The sequence below is a fragment of the Cyprinodon tularosa genome, unplaced genomic scaffold, assembly GCF_016077235.1.
Source record: "Cyprinodon tularosa strain WSP-4 unplaced genomic scaffold, ASM1607723v1 ctg87, whole genome shotgun sequence".
NCBI classification, from domain to species: Eukaryota; Metazoa; Chordata; class Actinopteri; order Cyprinodontiformes; family Cyprinodontidae; genus Cyprinodon; species Cyprinodon tularosa.
Window position 1 is genome coordinate 2,421,643 of NW_024039640.1, and position 17,529 is coordinate 2,439,171.

Here is a 17,529-nt window from a genome sequence, read left to right on the forward strand (position 1 = left end):
TCTATTCATCCTTATCTCTGTTAGCTGACAAATATGGACATATACAAAAACTATGTAGTGACATGTCAACATTTCTGTATTGACTCAACAAAATACTAAAGTTAACATGATGCAAGGAAATGTCTGGTTGCATTATGAGTCTGTCTCTTTTATTTGAATTCATTTTTTTTTTGTCTGTCTCTTTTATTTTGATTCAAATTTTTTTACGGTTTCGTATGTTTCCATTGGTTGTAATATTGCCTCCTGTTTATTTATTTATTTCTGCTGCCTTGCACAAGTTGATCTCCTTTATATAACTGTTATTTTCTCAATTTATGTAAGAAAGAAAAGTGGAGATTCCTACTTGAAAAGTAAATTAATGTTTTTTGCTCAATAAAAATAAATAAAAAAATATATAAATCAAAAAAAAGTATAGAGCTCGCAGCGCTTTACTCGTGTTCCTTCTGTGAATTAGGCTCGTGTAGAAAAGCCGCTTCAACAATTTAGTTCCGGAAGGGCACCGGGCACGGATAAAACGAAACATAAATTGTAAGTTTAAAAACTGTTTTAACTATTTTATGTCGTCTGTAAATTCTGTTACAAATATCTAGCTTTTATTCACGGTCCTTTAGAGACTAAAACTTGTCAGTTCCTCTCATCAATTGAATGTGTGGAATATTTTGCGGGTGTGTCGTAGATGAGAATGCCTTCCTTTGCGGAAATAGTGGGAAAGAAGAAAGCTTTTACAGCGAGAAACATCATCATACTCATGTATTTTTCCACCGTTACACACACGTTCAAAAGGTTGTCTAGTTTTGCACTTTGTTTTGTAAGTTGGCTTTCTTTAAAAGCCACAACATTTTGCAGATTTGATAGCGCTTTCCAAACAAAACCCTAAAAAGTCACCTTTGCATGGTGTGTTTCTTTATTTTCCTGGCCAGAATTGTTTCTATTATCATCTTTCCTAGTCCAAAGTGTGAAACAGGTTTTACTTGATCTTTTGTTGAGGGTTGTCCTCTTTGGTGTACCTCCTCTTTTTTGTTATTTTCCCTCAGATGGTCACTCCCTGCTCAGCTATTATTGACATTCCTGCTTCTCTGCTGAAGGCTGGTGATTTGTGAAGCACCTGTTCACAGCAGAGGATCTACAAAGTCAGCACTCAGGTATGCATAATGTTAAACAGATTTTCTTTATTTACATTATTGTGTTTTAACTTGTCACAACTTCAATTAATCTGGATTATATTTTAATCTGTTCTCCTTCTTTAGGTCTGACAGACTGATTCTGAAGTTATTGACTGAAGAGAAGCGGCTAAACTTGATGTGTTTGAAACATTGAATCAAAAATAATCTGCATTTAATTATTTTTCACCCACCTTTCAAGTATACCTAGATTACACCATGTCAAACCAGAGCATCCAAAACGACCATGAGAAGGCCTACATGTCTCTGACCAAAGGTTTGAAAGAGCTGGACTTCCGTGGCCCCTATGTTCCCAGCGACCTGTTGCTGATTGGCGACCATGCCTTTCCTTTAGCCATGAACAGTAAAGGTCAGGTCCTGATGGCTGCCTCTCTGTATGGTTGTGGAAGGATTGTTGCTCTGGGTCATGAGGCCTACCTGACAGCCTTTCCTGCTCTGGTGGAGAACGCCCTGATCTGGCTGAGGGGCGACGGGTCAAGCAACCCCACTGTAGCTGTGCATAAAAATGTAAAGGCGCTTAGCGATAACCTCAGCAAGTCAACCTTCCAAGTAGAAGTGGTCGGCAGCTTTAGCAGGAATCTGCAGTCTGGTGTTTACGTGACTGATGTATACAACGTCGGTGCTGACCCAAAAGACTTGGTGGACTTTCTGAAAGCAGGAGGAGGGGTGCTGATAGCGGGTCAGGCATGGAGCTGGGCTGCAGATCACCCTAAGGAGGATACATTACATCACTTTGATGGAAACAAGGTGTCAGGAGTTGCAGGGATTTACTTTTCCAAGAATCCGGGTGAAGTTGAACACCTCCCAGTCTACCCACAGATCCCAGCCTCCTGGATGGCTGTAACGTGAGCATATACTCTACTTCTTCTATCTTAGTCTATAAGAAAAGTTTTCAACTTTAATCAAAAATTTTAGATCCAAACCTTCTTTTTAAATTGATATTTTTCTGAAAAACATAGTTTTCAAATTCACATTGTTTTTTTTCTAAACTCACAAATAGAAAACAAATGTTCTGCATAAGTATGGCATAGATGGATAGATACGTATGATTATGTCTAAGAGTTAAAATTTATGTTAGCAAACGTTTAGTTAGTAGCTGATAACCTACCAAAGTCCATTGGTTTGCTGCTGCCACCTTTCTGAATTTAATAATGTCAAACATCTGATCTGCTGAGTCATTTTTAATTATTCTTCATCAGTTGTTTCCCTTTTAAACTACAGACTAGGGAAGGATTTTGAGGACGACTTGCAGTTCTTACTCCACGGTGTTTCAGAGCTCGCTATTCCAAAGGGTTCAGTATCTTCAGAGGTTCTGGTTCATGGCCCTCTAGCGTTCCCAATTGCTACCACAGGGGGTGGACAGGCCTTCCTGGCTGGAGCCTACTACGGTCAAGGTCGGGTCATTGTTACTGGACATGAAGGTGTTCTGAGCGCTGAGGTAATAAAGTTCATTAAATGAAAAAAACAAAACAAAAAAACCCCCTTACATTTATTTTTTTTGTTGTTGACATTTTTGCCTTTCTCTTCTCACATGTGATCATAACCCAGGAAAATGCTTCATTTTGGAAGAACGCCTTTCACTGGCTGGATGAAGGCCGTAGGGGCGTTATTGGCGTAGCAGTCAAACATGGCATTAAGATAGCTGAAGACTCAGGTCTGAAAACGGAGAACACAGGATTCAGGAAAGACCTGAGTGTGTTTGTGTCCCCGTCAAACCCCAACGAGGACTGGAAAGAGATCCAGAACTTTGTAGCAGAAGGAGGAGGTCTTGTGATTGGGGGACATGTCTGGTGGTGGGCACAGACACACGGTGAACTAAACACTTTCACAGATTTTGGAGGTAATAAACCTTAATAAATCATTAGAAAATAATTGAAAAAAATTGAAACCAAATACATTTCTGGTGGCTCTGATAGGGATAGAAACCAAGTATGCAAAAGACTTAAGATAGAGAAGAAACCAATAATGGAGGGATGTTTAGATTGGTGATGATGACACCTTGAGGACAATAGAGGAATTGCAAGATAAATATACTTTAAAACCGTGGTTCCCAACCTTTTTTTTTTTGACTTGTTTGCTCCTTTGGGCATTTTGACTGACCATGAGCACCACTCTCAGCCAAAAGTATTGATACTGTTCAAAAGTAGGATGTACCACATCTGATTAGTATTTAATTAAAAAAAAAAAAATTAACTTGAGCATTGAATTATTTGACATTTTATTCTTTCCAACTCATATTAAAAAAAAAACACTACATAAATGTTTTGCCTGGAAGTTGGTAAGGAATCAAAATAAATACAAAATAAAATAATACGATAAATCTACCTTTATAAAACTGGAGCTCCTCTGAGTACCTCTTTTATAATCACATTAAGAAACAAGGAATTAGGAGCAAAATATTAAACCAAAACTATAGTAAGACATTTTTAAATTTATTTTCATTATTCATGATACCTGAGCTGCTTTGTTGAGCTCACGTGTGGAAAAACAGCTGATACCAGACAGTTCATTACTTCTAGCCCGTTCCTCTGCTCTGTTATGATGTGTCTCAAAGCTGAAGGTGAATTCAGACATATAAGAAAAACTTACTTTACGGTTGATAAGAGCTTATTTTATTTTTCAGTTGGGTCCTCACAAAGCAGAACAGATACCAGCCCTATTTTATTGTACTTCCTTAAGAAATAAAATATTTAAATTTATCCCTTGCAATGCACTCTTGGACCACTAGGGGTCGGAGTTCCCCTGATTGGATATCACTGCTTTAGAAGACGCATAATTATATGGGAAAAAAATCTATTACAGCTTAAATTAATACATAAAATAAATACAATAAAATTGTCAGTAGCACAAAAATGTTACTGAAAACAGTAACTGACATTATAACCTTTTGATGATTATGTCTCTTCAGGCTGCAAGTAAAGATGCTATGATTCTAATGCAAATTAGTACTATTTTCTTTTTTTTAAATTTCATTTTTTATAACTCTTTTATCTTATTGTATCTTTGGAAGGCTAGACCAAAGGCTCCTTGGGGTCATTTCGGTCTATCACTTCTCTTCATCTACCTGCAGCAAGAACACTTGCTTCTAACTTTTTTAGTAATATGAACTTATATCATCAGCTATTGCAACAATATTAGTTTTGAAAACTTTTAATGTTTTTGAATTATGTTGTGAGATTATTTTAAAACCAAACTAACCAACTGTTTTGTTGATTTATAGAGTGAAGAATCATAATAATGATAAACAACCCTACCCTAACCCTTTTAGTGAAGGAGTAAAAATTTAATCTGAGCGTTTCGTCAGTGGTCTGCAGGTAGATGGAAAGGAGAAGCAGTAAAACTGGAAGAAGCCTTCAGGTTTTATTCTAATTTCCTAACCGAAAGAAATCTGCAGTGAAACTGAAACCTTCTGTAATTGGGGGAAAAAGCTACAGCATAGAATGAGGGAACCCTCATTTTAAATGTCGCTCCTTCTTTTTATAGTTGGATCTTATTTTACTGAGAATGTGCACATGTCCTTTATACGCCTCATCTGCATGTTTTTGCTGTCCTCAGCCCCAAAACATTAAGATTAGATAATTTATGCTGTTTTTTGTCTCTGTGTTTCACTGACTTCTTCTGACTCTTTCAGGAAACAAAATAATAAACCAAATGGGGCTGAGCCTGTTGAAGTCGACTATTAATGCAGGTTCACACAAGGTTCCCGATCCCAGCCAGGCCCTGAAAGATACATACCATTTCCGTCACCTTCTCCACCGCTTTGCGAAGCATGTAACGTTGGATGAAAAACTCAGCAAGCAAGAGGAGGAGTTCATGAAAAAGCTGGGCAATGACTGCTCCGTCTACTTGAACATGAAGGCTTATGACTGCTGCCACTACTCTCAGGTGGTGGCAACACTCACGGACATCTTAAAAAAGTCTGGCATGCCACAGGTGAGCACAAATGGACAGGTTTTTAGAATTTATCAAGTCTTTATAAAACAGCAAAAACATATATATATATATATATATTTTTTTTTACTTGAACCAGTTAACATCATATTTACACCATAATACCATAATTTCTCATTTTTGTTATTTTGTCCTATCTAAGGTGAGTGAGAAATGCCCCGTCAAAAGTCCCAAAGATCACGTACTTCTTAAAGTTGGGACGGAGGTTTATAAACACTGCCCAGATCCAGACGCCCTCCTGCCTTACCTCATCAAGGATAATCCACTGTTACCAGTTGTCTACAACCACAGGGTCAAGCTGGATGTCAACACAGCAGGTTTCTTTTATTTTTATTTTATTGTACCCTCCAGTTAAACCAAAATCATGTTTGTCTTATGAGGCAAATTCTATGGCCTTTAAGGGGATATTGGTAAAATCTAAAAAGTCTTTATCCAATCAAAGTCTGGACACGCCTTTATAGAAACTAGAGAGATTAGAGCTTGTTTCTGAGTAAAGGAAAACGTTTTTACTAAAACTACCCTGTTGTGTTCTCCTTAAAATTGTCTCTGCCTTTAATAGAACAGATCACCTCATCCTGATAAATAGGTTATTTTGAATGAATGGGCATATCAGGTGGGGCAATAGACTGGATTATTTTCTACCTTAAAGTTAGTTCATATCTCTTTCATGATGTTATATAGTAGTTGCTTCCGGGGACCAATTCTATTTATTTTGTATATTATTTCCTAATATGGATAATATGGTATAATTTCAATGCAGATGATATACATCAATATTTTTGATTTAAGAAACAGAGATGTTGACATAAACATTCACCATTGGCAGTAGGTTTAAGCTAGAGAAAGTTGGGGATGTAGTTTTTTGGAAAGCTGTGACCCACTAATGCTGAGATAAAATCACAGTAAAGGTGTTTTCCACCTCCCTGGCATCATATAGGTCTGCAGTAATCCCCCACTGCAGATATTAAGGTGTTTGGTCATGAATTAATCTCATTTTTGCTACTGCAGCATATTATTTGCTCCATTTAGTTAATATGTTGGGGGTTTATTTGTACAGTACAATTCAGTCCAAAGATAATACAAAGTACTTTACATGAATTAAACAATAAAATAGAAGACAAATAAATACAAGCAAGTAGAGCTAGAAAAAACAATAAAAGCAGATAGGAAAGCAAATTAAAAAAACCTTAAACTAATAATACCTCAGTTAGCAGTTTAGCTTCAACAGTCAAAGCCGGCTCTAAACAAATGGGTTTTTAACTTTGATTTAAAGAACTCAGGCTTTAAGGCACTTTAACAGTCCTATGGGAGTTGGTTCCAGATCAGTGGAACATAGAAACTAAATGATGCTTCTACATGTTTGGTTCTAGTTCAGGGCTCGATGTTAACCATCGCCCGATCTCCCGGGGCAAGTAGTTTTTATTGTTGGGAGAGTACAAATTTCATTGCACTTGACCGGCGGGCAAATGCAATGATCGCAGAAAAAAATTATTTATCACTTAAAATTTCTTTAAAATCACCGACATTTGATGAAAACGACCCAGAAGCGTTGCCGGCGCCATTTTTGTTGTTTTGTACACATTCTTGCGTGATTTGAAAAAGTCGGGTGGTGTGATTTTTGTCCACCTAGCGGTAATTTTGACGTAGTTACCAAAACGACAAACAAGCTAGAAAGCGCTATTGTACCTGTGTTTCTGTATCATTTTATTCGCATAATCACTCAAACATCACCTACATTCGAAGAAAACGACCCAAAAGCGTTGTCTTCCCAAAAACCAAAGTTTAGTTTGAAAAGAATGTGCAGGAAGGATTGAAAAGCATGTTAACACAGTAATGTAGGCTTGAGTTCATTATCTGATGCATGCATATTAGGGATGGAACATTTTATAAAAACCGTCAGAACCGTTCGGTTCGACTGTCTCGGTTCAATTCGTGTGTGTTGCGTTCGGTTCATGCGCTGCTCCTTTTTCTCATAGGCGAAGCGTTTACACTCCAGAGCAGAAGGTGGCGGTACTGCGACTAAAGCCAACCACCAGTAGTAAACAACAAGAAGAAGAAGCGAAGCAGCGTAGCCGGATGTAGCAGAAAAAAATCAGTTGTTGTGGAGAATTGTGTGGGTATGGCGAGTGGGAAAGAACAGGAGTTGGAAGACGCGCCAGCAGCACTTTATAGGTCTGCTGTATGGGACCACTTTGCATTTAGAGTGACCTACGATGACGGCGGAAAGAAAGTTTTGGATAAAAGTGCAACAGAGTGCAAGCATTGTGCAACACGTTTTGTTTATGCTAACAGCAACACGACCAACATGTCATGCTAACCCCGAAATCCCACATACTCCATCAGCGCTCCACTCCGCCCCGGTGCGCTCCAGACCGCCTGCACAAAGCAAAGCCTACAGCCTCCACTGTGGCTCCCGTCCGCTCTGCTCTGAGTTCCTTGGAGATCGTAGAGGGCATGCGCCAGATGATAACATTCAAAGCAGCAAAACATGCGGAAATGATCCAGGGTTTCCGCGGATCATTAAAAATAATTACAATTCATAAACATTTTTTTTTTTCATTAATTTCATAAATTTTTATAATTTTTATTAATTTTTTTCTTTTTCGGTGTAACACTAAACATATACCAAACCGAACCAAAAACCGCGAACCAAACCGTGGATTTTGTGAACCGTTCCACACCTAATGCATATACACACCAGGAACCTGTAAACTGCTGATCCCTTCAGGGATTTATAGACTAACCGAATGATTTTAAAGTCTATTCTCTGAGCTACAGGGAGCCAATGGAAGGACTTCAGAAAACAAGCTGATGTGCTCTACTTTCTTAGTTCTAGTGAGGACACGAGCAGCAGCGTTTTGGATCAGCTGCAGCTGTCTTTTTAGGCAAACCTATGAAGACGCTGTTGCAGTTATTAGTCCTACTAAAAATAAATGCATGAATGTGTTTTTCTAGATCCTGCTTGGACATTAGTCTTTTAACCCTGGAAATGTTCTTCAGGTGAGCCTCTGAAAGTTCAGGTCCGAGTCCATCATGACACCCAAATTTCAGCCATAATCAGTGGTTTCTAGCTGTCGTAGCTCAAGCTGTGAGCTAAGTCTGGATCTCTCCTCCTTTGGTCTGAATATTACCTCAGTTTTGTTATTATTTAGTCGGAAAAATTATGGCGCATCCCTATATTGATCTGTTCTAAGTATTTAGCCAATGCTCTGATAGGTTGGTTAGATGCATGGCAGCTACTCTCTCAGCTGAAAATGCAGCAGTTTGGTTCATCACTGGGTCAAAATGGATCATTTCTATGCTTTGTCGTACGTTTTCCTACCTTAAAGCTGTTTGCTAATTATGACCTTTTGTGTTTATTAGAAAGGGAGGAGTGGATCAGCACGGGTCTCTATCTCGCTCCTGGTATGAAGACATTTGTGGCCATACCAGCAGAGATCATCAACAAAAAGTGGCAGGTATTCTAATTCACATAAAATGCAGTACTTCTAAGTTGTTTTGAGTATTTTCAGCTCTACCAGAGGGATGAAATGATAAAATCTCATTTTTTGTTTACCTTTATGTGTATTAACACAAAACATGACATAATTGTACATAAACTTTTATTTACACTTGGGTGTGGTTAAAATGGCAAAAAGAAAACAGTTATTTCAGACATAATAATGTTTTGATTAATTTAAAAATGAAAACTTTTTATTAATCAGGTTCCTTCAGTAGAGGAAATTAAAAAGTGTTCATATTACTACCACAGAAATCAGTGGCTTTTAAGTTAAGCTAAACTGTTAGAAATCTGGATGTAATATTTGACCAGACTTAAGACAACTTTGTGTACACAGAGTGTGTACAAAATGACATTTCGTTTAGTACAGCTTTGCAATTCACTTTACAGAGACAATTAAACCAGATCATACAGTCAAATTGATTGATTCAAAGGAAAATCAGTTGATTGCATCAACTCTTTGACTTGAAGCCAATCCCTCACACCAAACATGTTTGTAGTGACAGTGGAGAGGAAAAACTCCCTTTTAACAGGAAAAAACCTCCTGCAGAACCAGACTCGGTGTGAGCGGCCATCTGCCGAGGTCGACTGGGGTTCAAGGAGACAGAAGCAGACATACAGAAAGAAGCAGAGATACAAAATGAACTTGTCAACCAGCAACGCAGGCGGCCCCATCCAGGAAACACACAGCCAGGCAGACGAGCTCCGAGCCAGCTCCCTCATCAGAAGACGAAAAGAGCACATCCAGTTAGTCACAATCAGAGAAACAGGACTACACTGTAAAACATGGACAGCTCCAACATCTAGAAACAAAGGTGTTGATGGCAGCAGCACAGCTGATATTTCTCTCCAGGATGGAGTCACAGCCAAACAGGACCAGACCAGATGAAGCTACCATAGTTAAAAGCAGAGCAACAGTAAATTAACATTTCCATGTCATAAAGTGCTGCAGTGATCGAATATAAGCACTGTGGGAGGGGAAAAAAACATGGTGCAAAAAACGCATTGAGGACTAACTTTTATAAACAAATCAACTCAGTATTCCAATCCAGCTTTTATCATCTGTGTTTGCTGACTAAAGTTAAATCCTTTGCATTGACTGAGATAAGGCCATTCATGTCAGATTTAGATTGACTTTATTTTAGTGTCCTTCAGTCTTCTGTAAGACAACTTGAGCTTGTCTAGAATACAGCTGCCCATCTTCTAACAAACAGCTCTCTATGTGAGCAAGTTTCTTTTTCTACTGGCTTCCTGTACATTTATAATGTTCATTTTTAAAGCGTTAAATAATACATTTTTATTATAAAAAATAAAATAGCCTCACGTATTTATTTGAACTCCTGAGTCTTCCTGTACATTAAAGATCTCTGAGGTTAAACTAGCTTAAAGGACTGGGATGATCTGGCCTTTTCTAAAGCTCCCTTTAGACCTTTGTTTAACTTCTGACCAGAGAATCTGTTAGTTTAATAATAATAATAATACATTTTATTTGTATTGCACTTTACATTTAAAAAAAAATCTCAAAGTGCTACAAAATTCATAGTTAAAACAAAACCGTACAATAAAAACAGCATACATAGTTAAAATGAGACATTACAATAAAATAACATACGTAGTAAAAACAAAACAGTAAAATAACCATAAAACCACACAGATAAAATACTAACTAATGTTCAAAGGCCATTTTAAATAAAAATGTCTTGAGGCCTTTCTTGAACGCCTCCACAATCTGTGGGACCCTAAGGGACTCTGGGAGGCCATTCCAGAGTTGTGGGGCAACTGCCTGGAAGGCCCATTGTGCAGAGCTTGACTCTTGGCTGGTGCAGTCGGTGGGTGGAGGTGGTGGAGCGGAGGGTTCTGGAGGCGGTGTGAGGTGTGAGGAGTTTAAGCTTAGGGTTAGACAGGGTTTAACTGCTGTGTAGTGGAAGGGCATTTTTTATTGTTGTTCTTGTGTATTTATGCTTTAGTGCTTTGGTGCTTAGCCAGTTGTTGTCTTTGCTGTATCAATCAATCAGACAATGAATCACTCAAATAATAAATAAATATTAAATGTGAACTTTAATGGAAAAAAAAATGACATTTTGAATTTAATAGATTTACCTTAACCTAACTGGAAATCTGATATAAACCGGTGAACTAAACATGATAGTCAGCTGTTGATGAACCTCTCTAGCCTTTTAGCATTTTCAGCTAGTGTTGCCATGGTGACTGCTGTTTAAAACCTTGTTTATTTTCCAGAAAAAACACCTGGCTTTCTGGTTCGAAAATAATTAAATGTGTGAAAGTGATTGACAGTACAATTAAACAGGTAAATGAGAATCTTTGCACTGTGATTGTGCTCCAAAGAACCAGAGAAAACTCTGGTTAATTAATATTGGTAACTGCCCCCTGCCCCGTCTGTCCACCCAACCTACACCACTGCAACAGCAGGGTTATTTTTATTATTATTTTTTTTCATTCTAATTGGCTAGTTAAGGAAGGCTACTGCATCTTTATGAGTTCAACCTGAGGCTTACATGTTTCATAGCTTTATCTTGTTTTCATTTTACACACAGATTCAGATCGGCTGTCAAACGGATGGCCTGAACGCTGCAGAGTTGAAGAGAGCTCCACACGTCCATGTACGCTTTCCTGTCATCTCTGAAATGACACAAGTGTGGAACCTGTGGGGAGGACTCATTTACCTTGTGGCTCCACCCAAAACAGAGGCACAAGGGTTGGAGGTTGTTGTGCAGATGGCTGTTCCTTCACCCTATTATAAATCAGGTGAGTTTGGTGGCAGAATTATGGATTTTTAATGAAGAGTCTTCTGATTTAGTCAGTAGATATTAATCGACATATTTAACACTGACCTCAGCACCGGTGCATAATTCAGTGGTGAAATTCTGTACAGTATAATTTAGTTGTAAAAGTTCACTCCAAAACCACAAAATCAGGAACCAACATGCTTATAAACGGTAATAATAATGATAGAAATATGCAAAGAGAGAAGAGAATATAAAATAGGTTCAGACCAAATCGGATAAAGCAAAACATAAAATGAGGATCAAAAACCAATGGTGCCAACACCTTTTATTAAATGATTTTTTTATGTCTAAACATATCTTGCCGGGCAGTGTAACACTTCAGTATTATTGTCTAAGTTTTAAGAAGAAGCCCATCTTTCTCAAGTCGAGCATTATGGCTTTGTTCTGCAAACTCCATCCATCCTTCTATAAATGAAATTAAGGAGATTTTTCTGTACACATAACATACCAGTGAATTAAAAACCAACCAACAATTCAGACAACAAAAAGGTTCATCCCAAAGACAGAAGACCAAAGCTGAGGGCGTAGTTTATGCAGTCTAGTGGATCAGGGACTGCTTGGAAATCAAACAACAACTATGCTATATCCTCTTTCCCATTGAAAATGGGAAGTTTTAACCCAAGTTTTTCAAACATAGGTCGACCCACAAACAATTGGCTTTTGGCTCGTTTCCAACTGGCAAAAAAAGTTGGGTCTAACGCCTAACTGGCAGCTGCGTGGCCTCTGTCTCCCCACAGTGAAACCATCAGTGGGAAATTCATGGGGCTGTCAGGAAGAGAGAGACGTGGTTACAAAGTAAAATACATCCACTCTGTGGAAGGACAAAATAAAATCTAATAATCGCACGGGGAGATTTAGAGTTGCAATGAGCATATATAGCAAGTCCCAGAGTCTCGTGCAAAAATAATGAATAAAATGAAAAAGAATAAAAAAGAATACTTTACCTATGATTGAAATTCAGGAGAACAGAAAATGAATAAAGTAGATGGTCTTTGGGCTTTGCAAAAACAAAGAGGGACAGAAAGTGCAGTTTATCAATATCCTAAAAAAAAATAAAAATAAAAACTTCAGGAAAAACAAAATAATGAGTGGTGTTCAGTGCCGGTAAGAGCGGCGTATCTCTCACACATCTTAATGGGAAAAAAAGAAAGGAAAAACTTCAATCAGCTTCACATCTCTCTTTGGGAATCCCCTCTCACCGCCTCAATCAGCATATAAACCGTTCTACTGCACTAATTGATGTGTTTCTTTTCTTTTGACGTAAATCTAATTTTGTATTTAATATAGGCGTATAAAGATTCTCTATCTGATCTGGTTTGAGATGCTGCACAGACTCGTTAAGTTGGGCTTTGCTGTTTAAAATGCGCCAGTGTTTTTATTAACCCTATAATGCCAAATGTATCATATTTGATACATACGGTTTCTGAAATGTTTTGCGTCTGACACCTTTTGCATAATTTAATGGTAAAAACTTTGCTCAAAATCCTATTGTACACAATCAGAAATACCTGATAACAGAGGGCAGAAGTCTACACAAAAAATAATCTTGACTTATCGCATAGTAATAAATTATTAATATCAAAAATGTATTTCTGTTTTTTTTTCTTTTTACATATTTTGTTAAAAGGGCAAATAAGGACTTCAAACCAAAAAAAAGTAGTTTTCTGTTTTGTTTTATTCTTGGATCAGGCTTTAAAGGGTTAATAACTTTTCCTAATCTGTCCAAGTCAAATCTGGGAAATTGTTATAATTTGTTTATAGCAAAGAGACAGAAGTGAACAAAAACTGCACAGATCTGCTAACCCTGCCTAGTCAGAGCCTCCTTATATGCAGTCGGTTTGACAGGGAAAAAAATAGGATCAGAGATTAAAAAGTTGTACTCAACTGCCGTCTTCAGGCCTTTAGCCTTGATGATGTCATTAGTGCGACAGAAATAAAGAAAATAAACAATGGAAAGAAAGAACATTATGAAGCCAGGGAGTAGTCAGTGTGCTTTATTATTTCGCTCTTTCATTTATGAAATGTAAACAGAGTTTTTTTGGCTTGTTAGATAAGGAGCGACTGTTGAGAGCAAATACTTTTAGTTTTTAATAACTCTTAACTCAAAAGCAGCTGCAATGTCTGAGACAAATTCATTTCTCAGCAGTCATATGCAGTCATTTTTTCCCTGTCATAAATTATCTTACTGAATCAGAATATGTTGCTTCATTGCTCAATTTTAATAAATCCTCCTGCCCTTTACCTTTCAGGTGTAACAACAAACACTGACTGGTCGTTGTTGCGCTCGGCTCCTTCCCCTTGGGCGGAGCTGGAGTTTGATAACATCATCCTCACCGTACCTTCAGACGCGGTTAGAGAGCTGGAGAATCCTGATGAGTTGGCAGCTTTCTGGAATGACATCATGAAGGCCATCGCTGACCTGGCTGCCAAACCCCACAAATTCCCTCGTAAAGAGCGCTTTGTTGCCGACATTCAGATTTCTCATGGTTGGTAATTTTCTGGTTTCACAGATAATTTTTATCCTGATGAATCTCCTAAACAGTGCCGTGGAACTGCGTGCTTTTATAAGCTTTTTTTTTTCCTGTTCAGGTTGGATGCATGCAGGTTATCCTGTAATGGCTCATAAAGGTTCCGCAGAGGCCTTGATTAATGTTAAAAATGCTAAGACCAAAGGCATGTGGGGACCCATCCATGAACTGGGACACAACCAACAGCGAGGCTGCTGGGAGTTCCCATCTCACACCACAGAGGCCACATGTAACCTGTGGTCTGTTTATGTGCATGAAAACGTTTTTGGGATCAACAGGGACAAGGTATAAAAAAATGAGTACCTAAAACAGTGATATTTATTTGCATTAACCAAACTCTAAATCAAACTCTTTTGCTAACGATGTTTATTTATTTGCACTGTTTATTTTTTTCTACTCTGGTTGTATTACAGGCTCATCCAGCAATGTCATTGGAAAAACGAAATGAACGAACTGGGGACTATATCAAAGAAGGCAGGCAACTCAGCAAGTGGAGCGTGTGGACGGCCCTGGAGACGTACATACAGGTAAGAGAATTAGAGCTGTGTCCGAACGTCCGCCTTAACCATTAAATCCCTCAATCACTATATAGAGTGGGGACTATATGTTGGACTTTACAGTTAACTAGTTAAGAGACCAGCCAAACCAGAGCATGTGGGCAGAGTGGAGAGCGAGGGGTTTTCAATTCAAACCCGGAGCAAGAATTTCGCTTCATTGCAGTTCTCCTCAACCTTTTTTAAGACAAGGCAAATTTATTTCTATAGCACACTTCAGTACAAAGACAAAGCAAAGTGCGTTACATGATTAAAATACAGGAAGATAAAACAGAATCAAAGCAAGTAGGAAAAAAAATAAATAAATAAAAAATGCATAAACAAAAAAAGAATATTAAAAACAGTTGGATTAAAGAAAACCTTTTTTAAATGACCTAGAAATGTGTTTTGGGGGATAAAGTTCATTTTCTCTGCAAATATTGACTTTGCAATTAATTGCTGTTAAGCTGATCACTCTTTATAACAATCTGGAGTATATGCAAATTGTTGTTATAAAAACTGAAGAAGTAGACACTGTAAATATTAACATTTGAATCATTCTCAAAACTTTTGGCCATGGCTTTATATCTGCTCGTCTAGTGACCATGGCTGATCACCACTTTTCAAGTTACATTGTGGGAAATTTCAAGTCCACTAGTTTCTCGTCCACAAGAGGTTCGGACACTCATTTAAAGTGGCGTGATCACTACACTGCAAAAACAATCCAGAAATAAGTTAAAAATTGCTTAAATTAAGTATATTTAGTCTTAATTTGAGCAGGTAAACAAGATGATTTGCCAATGGAATGAGTAGTTTTACTCTTAAAATAAGATAGTTAGATAATATTTACTTGAAATAAGACGATAAAATAGTTTTTTCTTATTTTAAAAGGAAATTGTCTTGTTCCATTGGCAAAGTGTCTTACTTACCTCCAGAGATGGGAAGTAACGAAGTATAAATACTTCGTTACTGTACTCAAGTAGATTTTTCTGATATTTTTACTTTACTTTACTACTTATTTTTATGGCGACTTTTTACTTCTACTCCTTACATTTTTACACAAATATCTGTACTTTCTACTCCTTACATTTTAAAAAATTGGCTCATTACTTTAGTTTTGAATCATTTCAATGGAGTTACCGTTATTATTTTTCACGTCATCAATACCAAATTCAATCTAATTGGATGGGAATCTACGTTGCATTTGGCGCACCACTACAAGATGAATCGACAGATTCGGCGGTATTCATTGGCGGCAAATCATTGCAGCTTGGTGGCGGTGGCGTTAGCATAGTAGCATGGACGACGAGACGATTGAAAATGAACACAACGGAGATCTAGTCCTATTGGCAGACATCCATTTAAAATGTAGGCAACGGCATGAAAAAAGCGGTTTCTACTTTTACTTTTAGACTTTAAGTAAATTTACAAGCCTGTACTTTGTTACTTTTACTTGACTAAAGAAGTCTAATCAGTACTTCCACTTTTACCAGAGTATTTTTTAACACAAGTATCTGTACTTTTACTCAAGTACGGAAAGTCAGTACTTTTGCCATCTCTGCTTACCTCCTGAAATCAAGGAAAAACACACTTATTTTAAGAAAAAATAACTTATTGAGATTTCAATTTTTGGCAGTGTATATAGTGAACTATATAGTGATTAGAGTGGATGTTTGGACACAGCCTATATCTACAGAAAGAGTTGCACTTTAACCTAACAGAAAACTACATACAGTAAGTTTCCTTGATCAGAAATCATGTTGATTATGAACCTGACTCCGCCAGATGGATTTGCTCCGGATATCCATCTGGAAACCTTCCGTTGAAGTAATTTTGGGAAGGGGCGACAATACTGGTTAGCTGATTGGCCTATGTTGGTGATAGACGGGCCAAATAAACCATTCGGATCAACGAAACATATGGCGTACTAACAGAGCGACGACGAAAACACAACCACAAGATCAAACTCTTGCTGAAACCAGTCGGAAGAAGAGCAAAAACATCTTTTCCTCTGAGAAAAGCCTCCAGAGCAGTGTTTTGCTCTTCTTTCAGTGAAGAAATACTCTGTAATTCCGATAAAACTTGCTCGATAGCCACGCTAACGCTAGTTTGATCGGCTGAAGCCGCCATGTTCTTTAGACTGAACTGTCACGCTTCTCGTTGCGTCACACCTCAACCCGCCTAAAAGCCAACGCTGATTGGACGTTCGTTTGGTGAACGGCTCCAAATTTTCTTTAATGGAGAGTCTCCAGACTGATTTGCCAGTGAAACCTTGAAAGCTTGCGAGATCAGGATGGTCTCACGAGGCTAGTTGCTTAAATGGTTCACTAACGCTTTGTGTTTTGATGTTTCTAGCTTCAGGAAAAGTTTGGCTGGGACGCGCTTAAGAAAGTGTTTGCAGCCTATCATAAGATGGACAAGTTCCCTAAAGGCAACCCAGAGAAGATGAACGTCTATGCTGAGACGTTCTCCAAGGCTGTGGGGATGAACCTGACTGGATTCTTCAAAGCCTGGGGGTGGCCTATTGAACAGGCTACTGAACAGAAACTATCCAGCCTGCCCGCCTGGACAGATCATCCAATGGTCTAACATCTCTACATAGCAGCTCATCCGTTACGAGCACTGACATTGTTACGAGGACCAGTTCCTAAGATGGGCTTTTATCTGTCTTTTGACTTTTATTCATGCAATATAGGAGATGCATGCACTTTCTATTCTAGCGTTATAGTTTTCCAGGGAAGAAGGGGATAGAATACAAAATATTTAATTATGTAAAACTTTATCTTAACTTTTGGAGATTAGTAGCATAAATGAAGTCTTTGGTTATCTCAGGAGTTATTGCAGTTTATATTAGCTATAATCTATGGATTGTTTCTAATAATCTGTTTGTTGAACCATGAATTGTCTGTTTACTTATTACACTCCTACTTCTGATTCATTGCAGTGAGAACTGGAATTTGGTGTAAACTCAAAATCTAAGGTTTTAGTTTTGCATACAAAAAATAAAAGGGTGCCAAACATATAAATAAA

At 37.9% G+C, this 17,529-nt stretch overlaps 1 protein-coding gene across 1 annotated transcript; it reads left to right on the top strand.

The window, feature by feature from the left end:
- Positions 1-498: 498 nt before the first annotated feature.
- On the top strand, positions 499-17,529 carry LOC119775387 (TRPM8 channel-associated factor homolog). The gene is made up of 13 exons (XM_038273356.1): positions 499-528; positions 1,035-1,142; positions 1,248-2,026; positions 2,403-2,619; positions 2,730-3,021; positions 4,813-5,114; positions 5,275-5,449; positions 8,496-8,590; positions 11,187-11,397; positions 13,688-13,924; positions 14,028-14,251; positions 14,380-14,493; positions 16,855-17,529. The coding sequence occupies exons 3-13, from the start codon at positions 1,380-1,382 to the stop codon at positions 17,086-17,088; spliced, it is 2,748 nt and encodes a 915-aa protein (XP_038129284.1). The 5' UTR covers positions 499-528; positions 1,035-1,142; positions 1,248-1,379; the 3' UTR covers positions 17,089-17,529.